This window comes from Sturnus vulgaris, unplaced genomic scaffold (assembly GCF_052056855.1).
Source record: "Sturnus vulgaris isolate bStuVul1 unplaced genomic scaffold, bStuVul1.hap1 Scaffold_195, whole genome shotgun sequence".
Taxonomy (NCBI): domain Eukaryota; kingdom Metazoa; phylum Chordata; class Aves; order Passeriformes; family Sturnidae; genus Sturnus; species Sturnus vulgaris.
The window spans coordinates 11,430,731-11,452,147 of record NW_028276170.1 but is presented as its reverse complement, the minus strand read 5'-3'; the positions used below and the strand labels follow the sequence as shown (position 1 = coordinate 11,452,147).

At 53.9% G+C, this 21,417-nt stretch overlaps 1 protein-coding gene across 1 annotated transcript in view; it reads left to right on the top strand.

Moving 5' to 3' along the window:
* Window positions 1-21,417, top strand: part of LOC148218084 (uncharacterized) — a 44,319-nt gene that overhangs the window by 4,307 nt on the left and 18,595 nt on the right. The window contains exon 2 of the mRNA XM_088158045.1: window positions 3,578-4,093. Within this exon, the coding sequence (XP_088014171.1) occupies window positions 3,578-4,093 (516 nt within the window). The remainder of the gene's footprint in view (window positions 1-3,577; window positions 4,094-21,417) is intronic.

Genomic DNA, 21,417 nt, shown 5'->3' with positions numbered 1-21,417 from the left:
TTTAAACGAACTTGAATTCGTTTTCCTCACATATCAACTGGACTGGTTTGTTCCTTTTTTGTCCTAGAGAGAATATTAGAACGATTTGCTCTTGACAGGACTTCTTGGGTGGTCCCCAGCGCTGGCTCCTCACCACGCCTTACCTGGGCTGTTAACGCAGCCTGTCAGCACCACCTGACTTTGGCAGCCTGTTCAGACCTCGGGCACGGCTGGTGCCACGGTCCCCTCTGGTGCCACGGTCCCCTCTGGCTCCTGGCGTGTCCCTGCTGCTGGAGGAGCCCTGCTCGTGCTGCTGCCTGCGTTCAACAATGCCGGTCCTGCTCCCCAGGCAAAGAGAGACCAAAATCACTGCTTTGGGCAGCTCGTTTGAACGAGTTGAACACTTACTCATCTCGAACACAGACCTCTTAACACCCACACACCAACACCTGGAAGTCACCTCATCTACAGAGGTGAGGAAGCCTGAGAGAACAGAAGGTCGACGTTCAAGCACATTTGTGGGACACATATTGAGAAAGTAAGAAAATTACAGCCTGAATAATATTCCAAGCTGGAGCTTTTCAGCTCTGTTCCCAGCCGATAAGCTGGTCCAGCTCAAGGCTAGGGAGAATTTCTCCCAGGCTGATAATTTGGTCAAAATAAAAAGGAATTAGTAACAAAGATAGAACAGCTGTTGTGATGTGTGACCAGGCCCTGGGAATGGGGTGTCTTCTGTCTGAACCAATCACCTTTTCTCTACTCTGGGAATTACGAGTCATGCTATAAACCAAGTGTATTTCTGAATAAACTTGTCTCTTTTTTCCTGTCATGAAAGATGACCATGTAGCTGTGCATCTTATTTCCGCCGCACTTAAAGGGTTAAAACCCGATTCCACGGCTACACACATTGGGTTTTTAATTTAGTGGAAGCGCTCACTCGTTCACAAGCCTTACTTGTCAAACTGGATTGTGCGATGCTATTGTCTTGCTTGTGTCAGAGAGAAAGCAGGGAGAAATTAGCTAAGAAATAAGAACCACACTTGGGGCTCGGGCTTGGCAGACAAAGGGATCAGGGCGGCACCTGCCCGCTTTGCCCGAGTCCCTGCTCCTGCCGGACAAAGGCGGACGCGGCTCCGTGCGGGGCGAGCCGGGCGCTCCGTGCCGGGGCCGGGGCCGAGCGCTCGGGCGGGCGGCGCTCAGGATGCTCGGGCAGCGCCGCGGGCCGGGCGGGCGCGATGGAGCCGCCTGAGGGCTGGGACCCCTCCGGGCGGCCGGCCCGGCGCACGCAGTGGCTGCTCAGCGCCCTCGCCCACCGCTACGGGCTGGAGCGCGGCGTGGAGAACGAGATGGTCGCGCTGGCCAGCGGCCCGGAGCAGTCCCTGCAGGAGATCTTCCAGCAGCGGGACTGCGCCGGGCCGGGCCGCATCCCCGGCGAGGAGTCCCGCACGCTGTGCCGGGCGCTGGGGCCGGACGAGGCGGCGGAGCCCGAGGAGTGCGCGGGGCTGTGGGACGGGCTCTGGGCCGAGCTCACCTTCCGCCAGCTCCACGCGCGGCTCGGCGGCCACTTCAGCACCCGCGCGGGGCCGCGGCTGCCGCTGGGCCGGGAGGGCGAGCACATCGAGAGCCACATCCGCCCGCGCAGCCCCCGCCGAGCCCGAGCGGCGGCCGCCGGGGCCCTGCTCCCGAGAGCGCTGCGAGGAGATGGTGGCGCTGGAGCGGGCCGAGGAGCGCATGGCCGAGCTGCAGCAGGAGAAGGGCAGCCTGCGGCAGCTGCTGGAGGACGTGCGGGCCGCCCTGCAGAGCAGCGATGCGCGGTGCCCGGCGCTGCGGCTGAGTCCGGGCCGCCTTCTGCACCGCGCTCCCGGCGGCGGCTCGGGTGGCCCCGAGCGCTTCAGGAGAGATGCTGCTCTCGGAAAGTCAGTGTTTAGAACCCCTCCACCTCCGGACTGAGACCGAAGTTGCTCGTTCATCCTCGGTATTAACTTTCTAGCAAAGTTTAGTTACAAGGGAGGCTTTTAGGAGAAATGTATGGTATCGGTGTGCCATTAAATATATTTGTGATGAGCAAATGAGTTCAAAGTGTAGGGGAGTTCAGCTTAACAAACCCACGTGTACAATGCTGCTGCTGCTTCTCCTGCACGTGCAGCCAGGATGTGCTGACAGCAGATGCTGGGTATGCACTGCTGCAGGGTTTTTCCTGAAGTAAGAAAGAACTTTGGGATTGTTACCTGCACAAGCACGTGCAGTGCCTCAGTCATAAGTGCCTCAGAAATATCAGAAGTGTGTCTTCTTCAGAGTGTGGTCACAAGGGTTCAGAGTTGGAGCCAGTTCTGCGGGCAGGCTGATGAATAGTCTGGGGCTCCTCTGCAGAGCCCCATTCATTCTGGGGCTGCTTTCTGCTGGTTCTGCTGGACTGGCTCGAGTGAAACACACAACCAATTAAGAACAGTTAAATTACTCTGGCATGAAACAGTGGGGAACAGGCAGAGCAGTGAAGGGCAGCATGGACCAGTTGTTCTGGCAGGTCTGACGAGGTCTGGTTTGATACAGCACTCACAGAACTCTGCTCCACCTGTGACACTTCCACTTGCAGTAGATGACTCTTCCTCTTCACAATATCCAGCAAGGCAGGTCAAAGATACTTTTACCATTTTCATCTTCAAAAGGGAGAAGAAATCAGCAGCAAACATTAGTTAACTAGTCGGAGGTCCTGGGAAGAAACAAAAGAACAAAGAGTGGTGGATAAAAACAGATGGAGCAGTGATCCTTATCTGTGTGGGAGATATCCTCTGCTAATGGGCCATCTGTTAAAACCAGCTGGGGCAGTGTTCTTTATCTTTTCCACAACCCATCCTTCCTCCAGGGAGATATCTTCTGTTAATGGGCCATTGAGTGCCACTGCATGACTGATAAAATTCCATCATCCCATTGGGAGATGCTCCAGCCAGGGGGAGGAGCCAAGCCTTTCCTACCTAGATAAAATCTGAGATTGGGAACACCAAGGCAGCCCTTCCCCACTGGTTTCCAGAGGAGAAGAGCTACCAGACCTTTCTACAGCATCACTACTACAACAAGACCACTTCATCTGGACTGCTACCACCACCCTAACTAGCGGGGTGTCAGGTTGTATTCTGATTCTGTCAGTTGTTTTCTTTTGTACTATTGCATGTATTTTTTTTCTCTTATCTTTTTTCCTATAGAATTGTATTTCTGACTGATTCTCTCATTGGTTTTGCTTTCAAACCAGCACATGTCTGGAGGGGATTTTGGCTGAAGCTTGTTATTTGGGGAGTTTTTGATCCGTGTGTTAAAGTTTGGAGGATTTGAAGCAGGAATCTTGGTGTTTGGGAGGTTATTCCAGACACAAGATGCTCAATGACTACCAGAGATGAACTTGGGCAAGGAGGAACACCCAGTTTATGGAGCTCTCTTCTTGTTATTTCCCCCTAAACCAGGAATTTTCATTCCTCAGGTGTGCAGGGATGGAGGAGGCAGAAAAGCCCTGGAGATCTCTCACGAGGAGGGGCTGCAAACCCAGCCCAGGGAGCTGCGAGGAGGAAAGACCCTCCCTGAGCCGGGAAGGCGGCCGGAGATGCAGGCAGAGCTCAGAGCTGGTGGAGAAGCCTCCTGGAGGGGAGAAGCCCCACAAGTGCTTGGAATGTGGGAAGGGTTTCAGCTACAGGTCCCAGCTGATCCTACACCAGAGGATCCACACTGGGGAGAAGCCCTATGAGTGTGGGGAATGTGGGAAGGGCTTCAGCAACAGCTCCAACCTGATCCGTCACCAGGTGATCCACACAGGGGAACGGCCCTACACCTGCTCGGAATGTGGGAAGAGCTTTGCATGGAGCTCTGACCTGAGAAAACACCAGCGCATCCACACTGGGGAGAGGCCCTACGAGTGTCCCAAGTGTGGGAAGAGGTTTCACACCAGCTCCAATCTCCTCCTACATGAGCGGATTCACACAGAGGAGAGGCCCTTCCGCTGCCCCGACTGCGGGAAGGGATTCAACCGCAACTCCCATCTCACTGTCCACCGGCGCATCCACACTGGGGAGAGGCCCTACGAGTGTCCTGAGTGTGGGAAGAGCTTCTCACACAGCTCTCACTTGACCCGACACCAACGGAGTCACCACTAAGGGAAGCCCTGTGAGTGCTCCGAGTGTGGGAAGAGCTTTGTGCTCTGCTCCAGCTCCATCTCCCATGGGAGGATCGGTGTTGGATGATCCCCAGTGACCCCCGTTGGGCAGAGCCCTGGTGATCTTTGGTCCTGGTGATCCGTGTTGGGAAGACACCTGGCTGAGGGGTTTCTGCATCATCCTGTCTCCCTGTGGGCACCTGGATGAACACAGGGGCAGGAACGTCCATCAGGGCCCAAACTGACATTGGGAATTCTTTGAGGAGAGCAGATTTGTTGACTTTCAAGCTCAGAAAATATTCTGTGTTCAATCCTATCTCCTGGTGGTATCCAGGAATATCCAGGAATGGTCTTGGAGATCTTTTCCAACCTCACTAATTCCCGGATTTTCATTTCCTATTGCCCAAGGTTGTCTTCCACAGCCACATGGTGATGAACTGAGGCAAAGACCAAGATTTTGGAGACAGTGGGGTGGAAAGACCTCCAAAAAATGTTTTTCCCTCCCACTCAAGCACATTGGTCCTCAGCTCACACAAACACTGAAATCTTTTTCTTTTAGCCTCGATTTGCTTTTCATTTATCTTCATCCTTTTAAAACAACCAACACGGGTGAAAATAAAGACACTGAACTGAGACATGGGTGGGGATATGGAGGGACAAAGACATGGTGGGGCACAGACATGGAGAGTTGAATCATGGTTTTAAAGAGTTAAGATTTTTGCTAAGGGTAGAAGGAGTTTCCATGGCTAAGATGTAAGTTAGGTAGGTAATTACTTGATGCTTAGAAAAGAGCTAATTGGTATAATTATCTGCTATTATGAACTTAGGTATAGAAGAACCTAAATAATAAATAAAATAATAATGCGTTAATCATGAAGCACGAGGCCTTGGATTGTGCCACAGGATCACAGAGACCTGATGAAGACTCTCCTGACTTCATCCTTTGAGACCACCTACCCATTTCGAGAGCACCGACCCAATTCAAGAGAAGAACTGCGCATGCTTGAATGACGAATGGGCTCATTTTAATATGGGATGGGGATGGGAGGTGCTGGGGTTATGCACATGTATTGTATGTAAGATCTTGGGCAATAAATAGAGGGCAAAGAACCTTGTTCGGGGCGGTCACGCCTTTGGGAGGTGACTCCCGTGCCGGTGAATAAACACACCACTTTGTAACTTTAATTAGTTACAGCGCCTTTGTCCGTGATTATTCCGGTTTTTAACGATTCAGGGGGACAAACTGCGGTCACGTGGGGACACTGCAGGGACATCGCACTGACCCAAAACAGGACAGGTGACTTCAGGGTGTCCACGATGTCCCCAAGGCAAAGGCACCAAGGTCCCCAGTGTCCCTCGGGGTGACAGTGCCGCCCCCATGTCCCCACCCTGTCCCTGCATCCCGGGCTGCCTCCAGCTTTCACATCACCTCCTTGTGTCCCTCCACCGAGGTTCCCAAGGCCACCACGATGTCCCCGAGGGCCTGGGCAGCTCTGGGGAACCCCTGTTGCCATGTCCCACATGTGTCACCATCATGTCCCTGTTAACAGCATCTACCAAGTACCCCAGGTGCCATGTCACCGTGTCCAGCTGCCCCTGGACATCTGCAGTGTCCTTGCTGGTGGCCGCGGTGGCCTCGGCGCTGGCCCTGGCGGTCGCCACCCCCTGGGCACAGTCACGCAGGTGCTGGGCCATGGCCCAGTGCTCACAGGCGATGGTGGCCAGGTGTCACCACGATGTCACCGAGGCCTGCAGGGTCACCTGGCAGGACACGGCCACTGTGCCCAGAGCCAGCAGCAGGTGACTGTCTTTGGTCACCCCCAGGGCAGAGTGTGCCAAGTCCAGAGACACTGCGGGGACATGGGGACACCACACAGGTGGCACCGGAGACACGGCAGCAGGGCAACCAGCACAGTGGCACCTGAGCAGTGGCACCAAGAACACCCCAGAGCCACCAGCCCAGGGCTGCCCCAGTGTCACCATCCCAGTGCCACCCGTTCAGTCTGAGTGTCACCAGCCCAGTGTCCCCAGTTCAATCCCAGTGTCCCCAGTTCAACCCCAGCGCCACCAGAGCTGCCCCAGTGTCCCCAGTCCTGTCCCAGTGTCACCAGCTCACTGTTCCCAGTTCCTTCCTAGCCCAGTGTCACTGCCCCATTGCCACCATACCAATTTCACCATCCCAGTGCTCCCAGTTCCCTCCCAGTGTCTCCAGTCCATCCCAGTGTCCAGTGTCTCCAGTCCATCTCAGTGTCCCCCATCCTGTCCCAGTGTCCCTGTCCCAGTGCTCCTAGTTGTGTCCCAGTGTCACCATCCCAGTGCTCCCAGTTCAATCTGTGTCTCCAGTTCCCTCCCAGTGCCACCACCCTATTGTCCCCATACCAAAGTCACCATCTCAATGTCACCAAAACAGTTCCCTCCCAGTGCTCCCAGTGCCAGCCCAGTGTCCCCCATCCTGTCCCAGTGCTCTTGTCCCAGTGCTCCCAGTTGTGTCCCAGTGCCACCAGTTCCCTCTCAGTGTCACCATCCCAGTGCTCCCAGTCCCATCCCAGTGCTACCCCCCCATTGTCACCATACCAGTGTCACCAACCCAGTGCCACCAATTCTGTCACCACCCAAGTGCCACCAGCCTGGTGTCACTAACCCAGTTCCAGCCCAGTGTCCCCAGTCCTATCCCAGTGCCACCAGTCCTGTCCCAGTACCACATCCCCAGTGTCCCCATACCAATGTCATCACCAGCCCAGTGTCCCCAGTGCCATCCCAGTGTCCCCCATCCTGTCCCAGTGTTCTTGTCCCAGTGCTCCCAGTTGTGTCCCTGTGCCAGCCCAGTGCCACCCCGTCATTGACCCATACCAGTGTCACCAGCCCAGTGCCACCGGTCCTGTCCCAGTGCCACTAGCCCAGTGCTCCCAGTGCCAGCCCAGTGCTCCCAGTGCCAGCTCAGTGTCACCAACCCAGTGTCCCCAGTTCCATCCCAGTGCCACCAGTTCTGTCCCAGTGTCACCAATCCAGTGTCACTGGTCCTGTCCCAGTGTCCCCAGTGCCATCTCAGCATCACCAGTGCCACCCATGGCACCACCCCAGTGTCCCCAGTTCAGTCTCAGTGTCCTCAGTCCTGTCCCAGTGCCACCAGCCCAATGCTCCCAGTTCCATTCCAGTGTCCCTGTCCCATCCCAGTATCCCCCATCCTGTTCCAGTGTCCCTGTCCCAGTGCTCCCAGTTATGTCCCACTGCCACCAGTTCCATCCCAGTCCCATCCCATTGTCACCAACTCATATTCCCCATACCAATGTCACCATCTCAGCGTCACCAAACCAGCCCAGTGTCCCCATCCTGGGACAGGGGAAGGTCTCTACTGGTCCATACTGGTCTGTACAGGTCTGTACTGGCCCATACTGGTCTATACTGATTTATACTGGTTTATACTGGTTTATACTCCTACAAAGCACCATCAGCCCCACGGCCGGCCCATGCCCAGCCTGGAGCCCAGCTCACCCAAACTGGTCTGTACTGCTCTATACTGGTCCATACTGGTTTATACTGGTCCACACTGGTTTTTACTCACACACAGCAGCACACAGCACCATCAGCCCCATGGCCAGCCTGTGCCCAGCCCATAGCCAGCTCTGGCACTGCTGTGCCCCTTCCTCCTCCTGCTCCAGCATCATCATCACTGCTGCCTCAGCCAGGACCGCTTGGAGCCCCGCAGCTCCTGCTCGTCCTCGTCCCCCAGGGTCCCCCGGGCCACCGCCGGGGCCACCTCGGCCTTTCTGGCCTCCTTCAGCTCTTCCAGGGCCACTTGGGCCTGATACAGCGTGACCTTGCCTTCAGCCAGTGCCGTGGGGACGGTGCTTGGTGTCCTCAAGGCCTCGGCCAGGGCCACCAGGGCTCAGTGCCACGCGGTGTCCACCTGGGCCAGCTCGGGGGGGAGGGCAGGGGGGGACAGCTGGGGACAGTAAATGGGGGTTAGGGGGCGGGGGAGGGGTTGGGGAGTTCTGGGGAGGGTTTGGGTGGGGTTTGGGTGGTTCCAAGTGAGAATTCTCAAGGATTTGGGGTTTCCCAGATGAGGCTGCAGGGGGTTTTGGAGTTCCCAGGTACCCAGATTAGATTTTTGGGGGGGATCCCAGGTGAGCATTCCCAAGGATTTGGGGTTTCCCAGGTGAGGGTCCAGGGGGAGTTTTGGGGTTCTCAGTATGATAATTGATAAAAGATTCGTGTTAATCACAAAAGCATTGGGGTTTATATAAACCAGAATACTAAGCTCTGAAGTGAAGCATGGACACTAGATAAAGGAAATTATATGATAAAATCACTGTTTAAAATCACCTTGTTATGGTATGTTGTATTATGTTACATTATATTATGTTATGTTTTCCAAATGAGTTGTATCAGATACCAGCTTGCAAAATCAGCCTTCCCAATAGCCCTTCCTGCCTTTGTCTGATCAATACTGCTTATCTCAAGGACGAGAATTCCAGAACTTCTCTGGTGGTTATCTACAAGGACCAGATGGCTATCTGTGACTGATTATCACCCAAAGGCTTTGTGTAAGGATGTTTATTCAACCACCACTGCTTATGACAACAAAAATCAAAAAAATTATTAATTACAACGAGAACCCACAGTATAAGAAGAGGCTGCAAACCAAGGTTGGGTGGAGCGTGGAGTGGGCGGTGACCCCTCACGTTCCCCAGCGCGCTGCTTGCTCTTTCTATATCAAATAAAGCAATCTAAATTTTCCTGAATATCGAGACTTTTGTCTCTCATTTATAACAATTTGGTGCCGATACCTGAGACATCCTTGGAGCCCTGAGAGGCACTGCGATTTCGGGGAGGCGCCCCACTGCTGTGGCCCCGGTTCGTCAGTGATTCTCGGGACCCATCGACGTCCCGCACCATAGAGACTGAGCAAGGAAAATCTCCCCGGAAGACCGCGGCAAAATCACCTGTAATTCTCGTGCACGAAGAGCCAGACAGGAGCATCGGACTGTGAGTATCTGTGTGGTTTGGTGGGGATGACTGTGTGCTTGCCTGAATGAGACGTGGCCTTTGCTGCGGAGCGAGAGTGGAGTCCTTCTATCCGCGTTTCCAGCATCCCGCGAGGGACCTGGCCGGTGACCGGACGAAGCGAGTGAGCACAAAGGGAGAGACTGCTTTTCTTGTCCTAGCCCAGGTAGAGGCTGGGTCCTTCCCATCCTAGTCCAGGTAGAGGCAGGACCCAGGAAAAGCGGGGGGAAGGGAGAGGAAAATAAAAGCAGATTACAACACACTAGTCATGGAGGGAGAAGGGAAAAGCTGCTTTTCCCATCCCAGTCCAGGTAGAGGCGGGTTCCAGTCCATCCTGACCCAAGGAGAGGCAGGGGTTCGGGTGGAATACATGAGCCTGCATCAGGCCATTGATCATACTGTCCTAATGTCTAAGTTTGTTGGTGACAGAACCCAGTATTTCTCGGCTGCTGTCAGCACTAACCATTGCAATAAAGGTTGTGTATTGAGATGGCCCCAGGTTTGCCATCTGCCCTGTGCACCTGACCTTGTCAGGGTCATTGTCATGCTGTCCATCCCTCCCAAAGAGCACCTCCAGCACTGCCACTTCTCTCAGCTGTTGGATCCCTTCCTCAAGGGTCTTCCAACACATTCTATGATGGTGCTCCTGCATTCTCTCTCTGTGGAGAAACTTCTCTCTCACACTCATTAAAAGCCATTCCCAGAGGGAGAGGGGCCATGTTGGGCGCCAAAAATCTGTCCTGGTTTTAAAAAGGACAGGTGTGTGCTGGAGAAGAGCAGGGCCTTCCCTGGAAATGGAGCTAATAAATCCCTCCCTCTGAATTAGTATAATTTTGGAATTATGGGGATTTCAGGCAAAAATACGGGGATAGGAATAACAGTTCTTTACTAGTATGTGTATATATATATATAACAAGGCAAACAAAACAACAACAGCTAAGTAATTAACAACAAATAGAAGACGGGAACCCAGTAACAGTTCCTTTGGTTGTGGACACCTTTCCCCTCTGCTGCAGTTACCGTCCCAGTTTGGCAGTCAGTGCCAGCCGGCTCCCGGTGGGCAGGGGCAGATGCGGTGATCCCGTGTGGCTGCAGGAGTGCTGGGGGTGATGGCGGCTGTGTCCTGGGTGGGAAGGGTGGAGGAAAGACTCTGCTCATGGATCCTTGGAGGCAGTGTCAGTCCCAGTGCTCCAATAGGTTGTGTGGAGGTGGCAGGGCGTCCAAGCAGGAGGGTGCGGGGTCCCACAGCCGAGGAAAGGCAGGTCCCGGCGTTGGGATGGCAGGGCGAGGTTTTCCAGTGGCCATCCATCTCCGAGACAAACGAGCGAGAGAGCGAGGAGCTGCACACACCTCTCCTTTACCTGCCCCTGATCTTGCGATGTTCTCCCTCTTCTCCCCCATCCCCCCTGCCCTACGAGGGAAACTCCAAAAAGGGTCAGGGAGTCTCCCCTATCACTAGCCATCTTAGCATGTTAATGGGAAAAAATTCCAGACAGCGAGGGAAAAAAAAGAAAATAAAAACAACCCCCAACAGAAACTTAACCCAAACTTTACTGAAACAAGCCCGCATTGGCTGCCTGTCACTGCGGTGTCGCTGTTCCCGTGTCCCTTTACCCAGTCAGCTCTCTGATCATGTGGTGTCCACGCATCTCCCCAGCCCATCACTGCCTCACACACGAGGTGACCACCAAGCCACTCTCCGGCCATCTGACCCGCAGCTGAGCCCTTCCCAGAGTGCCCGCACCCGCAGGGAGCGCAGGGCTGGATTTGGCCGCCAGAGAGTTGGTGACCCTCGTGAGATCCTCGGTGCATTTAGTTCCTACAGGAGTGTGGGCACCGCTGGGAAATGATCTGCATGCCTTGTTAATTGGATGTTCTTCCACCGCTAGCCTGGGGCAGGATCTCTCCCGGTGCTCCTCTCAACTCCCGGGCCTCTCCTCAGCCAATCAGAGAAGGCACCAAAATAATTGAGCCAATCAGAGCGCGCGGCGCTGATGACTCCTCAGGCAGTCCCAGAGCGCCCAGAGCTCCTCACCTGGACTCCACCCGCGCCCCGCCCCCAGCGCCCCCCGCCAGGAGAATTTGGGGAGGGGAGTATCGCGTTTTATCTTCTTTTTTGTTGTTCCAGAGTCAGGATTAAATGCTCGAGAGACGGAATTTCGTGTTCGGACTCAGATATTTATTAATTCTTATCTATATTACAGTGAGTTCTACAGCACTTCTACCTAACAGGCTAAAAATGGACACTCTCTCTCTCTACAAGGCCTTTTAAGGGCCAATCTGTCCAATTAAGAACACACAGCTAAATTCTTTTTACTTTTAACCCAACAACCAATCACCTGTGACCTGCACTGTGGATTTTTCTATCCAATTACAAAAGTACCACCAAGACCCGTGAAGAAGGTGAAAAAGAAAGAAAAGTCCACCCTAAAACCTCCATCTTGTTTTATATGTATTAATATAGTCTAAAACCACAAATTCTAAATTTTCCACCATGGGACATTACACACTTCTATTCAAACTACACACCAGTGATCCCAGTTCTATCACAATTCTGGAAACCTTCTTCACAGCCTCAGGTCAAAAGCAGTGTTTTCCTGGAGGTCAATGTCTGTCAGCAGAGAAAGCCCAAACCCCTCAGTTTCCAGGGTTCCAACAGGGGGAGGTGTCAGACCCTGCCCGGCGCTGGCCATGGGGCGTGTGGCGGGGGCCCGGAGCTCTTGGCTACTGTGGGCTGCTGGGGGGCTGCTGGGGGGACACCCCCGGACCTGTGTCCTGCACACACAGCGCTGTTCCAGGAGATGGTTTAGTCCGAGTGTCACTTCATTCACGGCACCGACCGGCTGAGGTTCGTGGAGAGGAACATCTCCAAGCGGGAGCAGTTCCTGCACTTGGGCAGCGATGTGGGGCTGCACGTGGGGACACCTCCTTTGGGGACAAGGCTGCCAGGCACTGGAACAGCGACCCGCAATGGATGGAGTACAGACGGGCTGCGGTGGACAGGCACTGCCGGCACAACTACGAGTTGTCCAGCCCGTTCCTCGTGGAGCGCAGAGGTGAGCGTGGGGCAGAGCGTGTCCCCTCGGGCCCTGCCCTGGGAATGACCCTGGAGCCCCTCAAAACCTCCCTGGGAATCACCCGAGACACGTCAGCCCTTCTTGTGCCCACCCCGGGGCCTCCTGCCCCCCCACCCCAAGTGACTCCGGTGGCTCTCCCAGTCCATCCCAGTCTCTTCCAGTGTCCTCACGGTCCCTCCCAATTCCTCTCAGTCCACAGCCATTCCATTCGCATTCCACTCCCAGACCTCCACCCTCTCTCCCAGTGCACTCCCAATCCCTCCCAGTCTGTTCCAAGTCCTTTTCAGTCCAATCCCGAACCTCCACTCTTTCTCCCGTTCCCCAATCCACTCCACTCTCTCCCAGTGTTCCCCCACTTTCTCCACTTTCATCCTCAGTCCCTCTCACTTCCACAACAGCCCTCTTCCATTTCTACTAGTCCCCACCCCAGCTGATCCCAGTGTGTCCCCGCTCTCTCCCAGCGCTCCCCAGTGCCCATCTCACTGTGGCCCTCGAGCTCCCAGCCCGGCCCCGGCTGCCTGCTCTGCTCCGTGATGGATTTCTGCCTTGCCGAGATCCAGCTGAGATGGTTCCAGGGCCAGCAGGAGCTCTCGGGGCATGTGGTGGCCACCAATCTGGTCCCCAGTGGGGACTGGATTTCTACCAGCTCCTGGTGCTGCTGGAAACCCCCCCGGCACGGGGTCAGCTCCAGCTCCAGGTGGAGCACATCAGCCTCGAGCACGGCCCGGACCCCACAGTGTGAGGGGCGTGGGGGAGGCACTGGGGGAGCTGGGAGAGGGATTGGCGTGTGCTGGGAGTAACTGGGAGGGAGTTTGAGATAGCCTGGATTAAAATAGGAGAAGGGATCGGGGGTCTAGGATGGCTGAGAATGAGTTTGAAGGATGCTGGGGAGGGTGGGATGCAGTTCTAGGGGTCCTGGAGAGCACTGGGAGGGTGTCTGGGGGTGCTGGGTATAACTGGGAAGGATTTGAGTGAGCGTGGAGGAGCTGGAAAAAGATCAGGGATTGGAAAGCAGGGGGTTGGAATGAGGTTGGTTGTGCTGGAAAGAGACTGGGAGGATCTTGGTGAGTTCTAGTGTGGCTGGGAAGGGATTGGGAGGGGGTGTGGGGGTCCTGGGGCAGTGGGGGGCAAATGGGAGGGAGTTATGGCATTTTGAAAGGGACAGGAGGGGCTTTGGTGGGTCCCAAGGAAGCCAGGAAGAGATTAGAAGAATTAGAAGTTTTAGGGAGCCCTAGGTGGGCTGGGGGAGATTGGGAGGATTCTTGGAGAGGCTTGAAATGTCCGTGAGAGGTTTTGGGTGGCCCTGACCCCTGTGATCCCCCAGAGATGCCGCCAGACGCCGCTCACAGCAATGTGCTGACGGAGATTGGTGGCTCCGTGTTGGGCTTCGTCTTCCTGGCGCTGGGGCTCGGCTTCTACCTGTGCAAGAAGGTGAGGGGGGGACACGGGCTTCATATTCCCCCGCCCCCAGAGTAGGTGTGCTCCTCCTGGGGACCTCCAGCCGGGAGTCACCCCCTTTTCTCTGCCCACAGAGTTCCTGAGCCGGCAGCGGCCGCAGCCCCTCCCCGTGGCCTCAGGCCCGGCCAGGACCCCCTGCTCCATCCCCACACTGATTTTGGGAGGGTAGTGTGTCTCCCCCAGCCCTGCTGGAACTCTGCCTAAGCCCAGCTGCTCCCAGTCCTCCCAGTAAAGCTTCCCAGTTACACCCAGTTCATTTAGTGGGGGGTACTAGGAAAGGACTTGGGGGAACCCCGCGGGGGGATCGTGACTGGGCGGGGAGGGTGGGGCCCAGGTGGGGAACACTGGGTGCTGCGGGTCTGCCCGGCAACCGGTGAGTCATCACAGCTGCTCTCTCTGATTGGCTGAATCTTCTTCATCGCATTCTCTGATTGGCTGAGGAGAGGCCCGGGAGTTGAGAGAAGGAACAGGAGAGATCCCGCCCCGAGCACCGGCACGGGAACAACAGAGCCAGCCTGGGCACAGCGAGGGAATTTATTACCAACCAAATCACAGCAGCACAAGGAGAAGGGAGAGAAATCTCTCCAACACCTTCCCCCGACCCAACGGGGATAACCAGGACCATGGATCACCAGGGCTCTGCCCAACGGGGGTCACTGGGGATCATCCAACACCGATCCTCCCATGGGGGATGGAGCTGGAGCAGAGCACGAAGCTCTTCCCACACACAGGAAACTCACAGGGCTTCCCTTAGTGGAGCCTCCGTTGGTGTTTGGTCAAGGTTGAGCTCTGTGAGAAGCTCTTCCCACACTCAGGACACTCGTAGGGCCTCTCCCCAGTGTGGATGCGCCGGTGCCTGATGAGGGTGGAGTTGTGCTTGAATCCCTTCCCGCAGTCGGGGCAGCGGAAGGGCCTCTCCTCTGTGTGAATCCGCTCGTGTAGGAGGAGATTGGAGCTGCTCTGAAACCTCTTCCCACACTTGGGACACTCGTAGGGCCTCTCCCCGGTGTGGATGCGCTGGTGGTTTCTCAGGTTGCAGATCCACTGAAAGCTCTTCCCACATTCCAAGCAGGTGTAGGGCCGTTCCCCTGTGTGGATCAGCTGGTGATGTATTAGGTAGTTGCTGTCCCTGAAGCTTTTCCCACATTTCCCACACTCATAGGGCTTCTCCCCAGTGTGGGTCCTCTGGTGCTGGATCAGATGGGAGCTCCGGCTGAAACCCTTCCCACATTCCAAGCACTTGTGGGGCTTCTCCCCTCCAGGAGGCTTCTCCACCAGCTCTGAGCTCTGCCTGGATCTCCGGCCGCCTTCCCGGCTCAGGGAGGGTCTTTCCTCCTCGCAGCTCCCTGGGCTGGGTTTGCAGCCGCTCCTTGTCAGAGATCTCCGGGGCTTTTCCTCCTCCTCCATCTGCCAAGACCTTGGGAATGAAAAATTCTGGTTTGGGGAAAAAACAAGAGGAGAGTGCCTTGAGCTGGCGGTTCCCCCTTGCCCAAGTTCATCCCAGAAAATTATTGGCCATATTGTGTCTGTAAGAACCTCTGAAACACCAAGATTCAGCCCCAAAATCCTCCAAACCTCAAGATACACATCAAAAACGCCCCACAAAGCAAGATTCAGCCAAAATCCCCTTGAAATACAAAGATTCAGTCCCCGCAAAAGAAATAAAGCACCAACTTTTACCCCAATAAAGCTTTCAAACACCAAGATTGACCCTTCAGAAAATCATAGATCCCCCTCTCTGGTCACCTGCTGCATTTGGAGGGGGGCACTGAACTTGGGGCTGTAGGGGTGAGGCTGTAGATAGAGGGAGGGATGGAAACTTGTGTTGCTTCTCTTTTCTGCTCCTCCTTCTCCTGTGTCCCTGCTTTTCCTCACATTTCTCTTCCTCCTACTATTCCTCCTTTTCATGCACAATCCCACCTGCTCCTCCCATACGCATTATTTGACCATTTTGTTCTTCAACCCTGCTTCTCCTTCCATTCTCCTGCTGCCCCCAGGCCCAGCACCCACTGCCGGCTCCCTCTTCCCCCCAAACCCACAGCATCCCAGCGCAGGGGCAGCGATGGAGCTGGGGCAGCTCGGGCTGGGGCAGCGCTGGGCTCTCGGCCGCTCCCGCCCGCACTCGCTCCCCACTGCAGCCGCTGCCGCCACCACAGCGCGGGGGGGCCCGGCCTTGGCGCTCCCCCCCTCCCACCTCCCCAAATTCCCATCCAGTGGGGCGCTGGGGCCAGGAGACAGACGAGTGACAGATCAGGGGGGCTGGGAAGAGTCGGCAGCCAGAGAGCACTGAAAATCTCAGCAGGGACTACAGTGGGATCTTCGGGGACTAAACATGGCAGGGCACCCATGCAGGGTAGAAAGGGAAAGCCAGGAAGGGCTCCTGGCCAAAGGGATGATGATTCCAAAATATCTCTGTAGGGGCCCTGGAGAGCATGTTGAGGGAGTTTGCAAATTCTCCCAGAGGTAATCACGGACAGGGACATTCACGGGGGCAATCAGGGAAGTCCAGAAGAGATTGGTACAACATGAGTGTGGATGCTGTTGGTTTTCTGGGAAAGGACTGGGTGAAAGACAGTGTGCAGGAATATGGTTCAGGAAAGAAGAAGCAGGAGCAATCTATGTGGGGAAAAAAAAATGAAGGATGGTAAAGAGAAGGAAGAGAAAAATACTGAGGATGGGGATGTTTTTCAGCAGGCTCTCATCCTCAGAAGTTGCCAGCTGCTGCAGATCCTTTGTATCCCCGGTTGCCAGGACAGGCACACAAGGAGGTCAGGATTGCAGGGGGTTTCTCTGTGCTGGGCAGCGGCAGGAGCGGGCGCAGAGGGGCGGCACCGGGAGCACGGGCTGGGGGCCTGTGGGGAGCTGCGGGGCCGGGCCGGGGCTGTGGGGCAGCCGGGGCTCAGCGCCGGGCGCTGCCTGAGCCCAGCACCCCCCGGCAATTGCAGGCCCGGCAGTGGCCCCCGGCCCCCAGGAGGCTGCGGGACGCCCCGGCCGCTGCCCGGCCCCGTGGAGCTGCCGGCCCTGCCCGCCGGGGGGGCCGCGTTTGGACACTGCGGCAGGACAGGCACCGGCTCTGGGATACGGGCTGGCCACGGCAGCCACAGCACAAGGAGCAGCAGGACAAAGGAACAGCTGGGAAATGGGCATTGGACGGGCAAGGATCGAGATCAGCTTTTAAGCATTTTCCTTGGGTCACTGCAGAAAGGAATGATTTAGCAGAAAGCTCAGCAGCTGTCAGAGGATGAGCACCCCCAGGCACTGAGGGGGCTGCAGGAGGGGCAGAAGAAGCCCCTGGAGCACTTGGTCACAAAGGCACAGCAGGGGAATGCAAGAAGGGAGGAGGAAAAGGCCAAGGGGAAGGCAAAGGCCATGGCAGAGTTTCTACAGCCCCTGAGGGATGAACCCCAGGGCCCAAGGGGGCCCCAGCACCCAGGGGCTCTCACATCCTTACACCATCTTCAACCAGGTGCCCTCCTCACACTGACACCATTCAGTCCTTGATGGCAAAGATGCTTTCTGGGGATGCCCACTTACACAGGATGGTAAACTGGATTTTGCCCTTGAGTGGGAACAAGAGGTAGAAGGGAAAATGGAAAAGACATGGACGGTCCTTCTGCAGGGATGCATGGAAGCACCGGCCTTATTGTGGCAAATCTTGCAGAAAATATCATAAGAATTTTTCCCTAGGATTTACTTAGGAATTGGGTTAATGCAGGATGTGGATGACTTGCTGCAATCAGGAGGACAAGAAGTGGCAGAAGAAGCCTCTGTGAAATGGCTGAATGTTCAGGCTAAAAAGCATCTTTGAGTATTTGAAATAAAAGAGGAAATGGTGGAGAAAAGGGTTAAATATTTGGGACATATTTTGACTGAGTGTTTGTGTTGTATTGGCCCAGAGAGGGACCAGGGAATCTCAGAAGTAATCCAGGACTAAAAAGGAGCTGTAAGAATTCTGAGGATTAATAGGAAATTGCAGGACCTGGATTGAAGATTCTCTGCTCTAGCCAAAACATTGTATGACTTTTTAAACTCAAATATCCTCAGTGTTGTGGTATGGACAGGAGAAAAGGAAAAAAACCTGAGAAAATGAAAAATAACAAAATGATTGGACCACCAGCTATGTCTCCTCCAGACTGAGAAAAAGAAATTTGAATTCTATGTGTGTTATAAGTGTACATTATATTATTGAGTTTTTGCAAATATTAAAATGAATGCCATATGCTGGAAAATACTGTTGTATGAACATAGTTTCTCTTAGTTCTGCAATTAACAAAACTTATAAATACAAATAAATATACATAAATAAACAAAAGTTATAATTAGTTGTGTGATAAATATATTTTTGTTCCAGTATAATGTCATAATCTTATGTTCATGTAACAAACTTGGAGAATGGCAAAACAGATAATCAGGAAATTCTTCACATTCTTGGAATTATGGGACACCAAAACCCCAGGAAAGGAAAAAATAATGATTTACAGGTTGGAGGGGAATGATTCTGAATAATGCATGAAGGTCTATGAATATGCAACATGTTGCTGCATTTAGGAAGTGTTTTCTGAGTCAGTGTGTGCCCTTGGCTGAAGGCCAAGCATCCGGCCATTATAACCTTTGGCCAGAGCCAGGGCAGATATTCAATTCTCTCCCTTGGAATTGATCTTTGCAATTCCTTACCCTGGGAATTCTCCACCTAGTGCGGGCTGGAGATAAGGGATGTATATTTCAAGCAGTCTGTGGCCAGAATCCTGTCTCTTGTGAAATCTCTGCCACAGGAAGCTGGGCTGGCACAGAGCCTGCCTTGGCACTTTGCTGTTCACAGCATCCACCCAGGACTCTGCCTCTCAATTACACTCACACACTGGGCTGCCTGCGATTCCACTGTTGGAAAGTATACCAAATTTAAAATGTTTTACATTCCATTTTACTAGTCAGGCTCGGTTTGCCTTTCTCTCAGGAAAGAAATTTTAAAACGCTTTTTTTAAGGGATGTTGCACCACTCAACAGAGATGAGTTTAACATCTCAATAGACTGGGAATAGCCCAAAAGATTCCCACAAAGATAACAACATTCAACAAAACATCAAGGAAACATCAGCAAACATCAAGGAACACCCACCCCAGACACTGCCCCGGCATAGATGGAGACACCTGGTCTGGAAAAGACTGAGAAAGAAATCCAGGAATGTGGATCTAATTAACATCAGAAGAGGAGAAATTCGTCTGCAATAGGAAACCAAACACTAAGAACTACACAACTTTGAAGCAATGAACACTAAACCAATGGATTTCTCCGGGTTCGGACAGTGAAAAGTTTAGGAAAAATCTAGTAAAATTCACATCTCATGGAATGTTTTCTCCGCACACTCGGGCTATGTGTGGATGAAATTATTTCTGTTGCACATCCTGACCACGATCAAGTAATGCCTTGACACTCTAGCATTAAGATATTGTTGGAGAGTTTTTGTTTTTCCTGCAGTTTCAGTGACAAGATTACACCATTAGAAAATTTTTTCATAGTAATCCTACTTTTATATTCTGAGTCGGGTTTCGACCAGGGGTGTGAGAATCAATTTTTACTCCTAGGAGAAGAAGTAGAAAAATCTAGATTGCATTGGAATTTCTTTGTGTGTATTTGTGGGTGGCTCTTAATGATGGCAGAATTTCAGAAAGGGTTTTTCGATGCTCACCTTTTGTTGCATTTTGCAAAACTAGAAGAGTATTAATGGTGAGGCTTTAACACATAAACAGTTAGTAGAAAATTGTTTAAAAAAAGATAAAAGAAAAAAAAAACGGTTGTGGGGGTGCACTTGTGGATAACCTAATGGCTGCTCTGGAATAGAAGCATTGGATCCAGGCACAGCCAAGAGAGGACCTTTAGAAATGCAAATTAACACTGATAGGGCAATGTGTGCACAATGAACCAGGATGATCTTCATGCCTGGGGGAGGAATTTCGGTGATTGCTTCTGTCCCTCACCCCAAGCTCTGCCTGCTTGCACAGATGGAATTTGCACAACTAAAGGCAGAGTCCATAGTGAGGATATCTGACTGCAACAGAAATTGGTTAAGCTGCAAAGGGAAACAACAAACGGAGAATGTTGGGAAAGCTTTACGAAAAAAAGCGGGGGGGAATCATCCCTCTCCCTGCTCCAACCTGTGCTGTCACTGTCCAGGTTATATAGGGTGTATTGGGGCACTGGGGTGTTTTTGGTGCCACGAGTTCAAGGAAATGAGATGGAAATCCAAGTATGTGGTGATTTAATTAGAGAAAAGTGGTCAATTGATGCAGCCCTGGATGGAGGGAGCACCCAAAAACGCAGAAAAGATGAACAGACACCAGAGCCAATCCTACAACACCATGGACCAGCCCCTGGGATCCCTAACGAATTCATATCAGGACACAGAAAATCCATCCATAATTTGATTGGCAGAATTAGGATAAAAAGCTTCCTCGAAATAATAACCAACCAGACAACTCCAGCTCCTGACCTTCCTGCTGACCAAGCCACTGAAATAAGGAAGGAGACATTTCACATGGGATAGGATCAGATTATCTATAAACAGAAAGAGGCGGAGTTTGTGGAAAATAACTCAAACTGCTGTTCGCAAATAGATGAAACTGAAAAGTGATGAAACAGATAAAAAAGGAAATAAGAAAATAGCTCGTATTCCAGAGAAAGGATGGGAATGGGACACGTTTTTCGGGGTTCCCTGCAGATCATGGCTTAAATGAATGCTGGTCTTCCTCTGACGTGCTCAACTTTTTACCATGCACGACACCTTGTTCCAAAGAGGATGCAGGAAAAGACATTGAGTCAATGGAAATTAAAAGTTTGTAAAGGCAATTCTTGAGAAAATAAGAAAATGAGGGATTGAAAGCAGTAAGATTAATATCGTAGTAGGGGTGCATATTAACGATGACATGCAGTAGGGGGATCGGGAACTCTGAACCTTCCAAGTACCTCAGCCAGTAGGGACAGAGATGGGGGCGGGAAAATGAGGATAAAAAGGAGGCTGCGGTTTAGAGACCGCATGGCAAATGCCGCATGGCGTCTCTCTTTGTTCACCAATAAAGTCACTTCTGCAGGACTCCTCCGTCTCCTGCGGGCACACAAACTTCTGGACACGGGAATTTTCCCGCACAGCCCCGGGCACAGGGCAGACACCTCTGTGCCACCCACAGCAACCGGGACGAGCCAGCGCTGCTCCGGCACCGGCTCCTGCCGAGGCCCCAGCGGGAAGGAGACCGCGGGCAGCCGCTCCCGCAGCGCCCTCAGCCCAGCGCCAACACGGGCCGGCACCGGCACAACCAACCCGCCAGAGCCCCCTGCCGCCCCCTCGGCCCGCAGCGAGCCCCGAGCCCCCGCACAACCGAGCGCGGCTCCCACCTGCGCTGGGGCCGCCTCCGAGCTCCGCCGCCGCCTCCCCGGGCTCCGGCCGCTGCCGCCGCTGCCGGGCCCGCACAGACGCTGCCACAATGGCGCCTTTGCTGCTCTGCCCAATCAGCGCGCGACAACCAGGAGTGACATTGGAACAATCAGCCAATGGCAGCGAGGGCCGGGCTCTGCACACGGCCCAGCCTCGGCCCGCGCTCTCAGGGCCCCCCGGGCTGTGGGAGGGCAAAGGCGGAGATGAGGAACAGCCCTGGAACGGGCCCGGGCCCGAGCCGCCATTGGCCTGGAAACACAAACAAAGTTCCCGCAGCTCCCGGCACACCTTTCCCAGCCCCGTGTTTTCGATGGCTCTGGCTCAGCGGGAAGCCC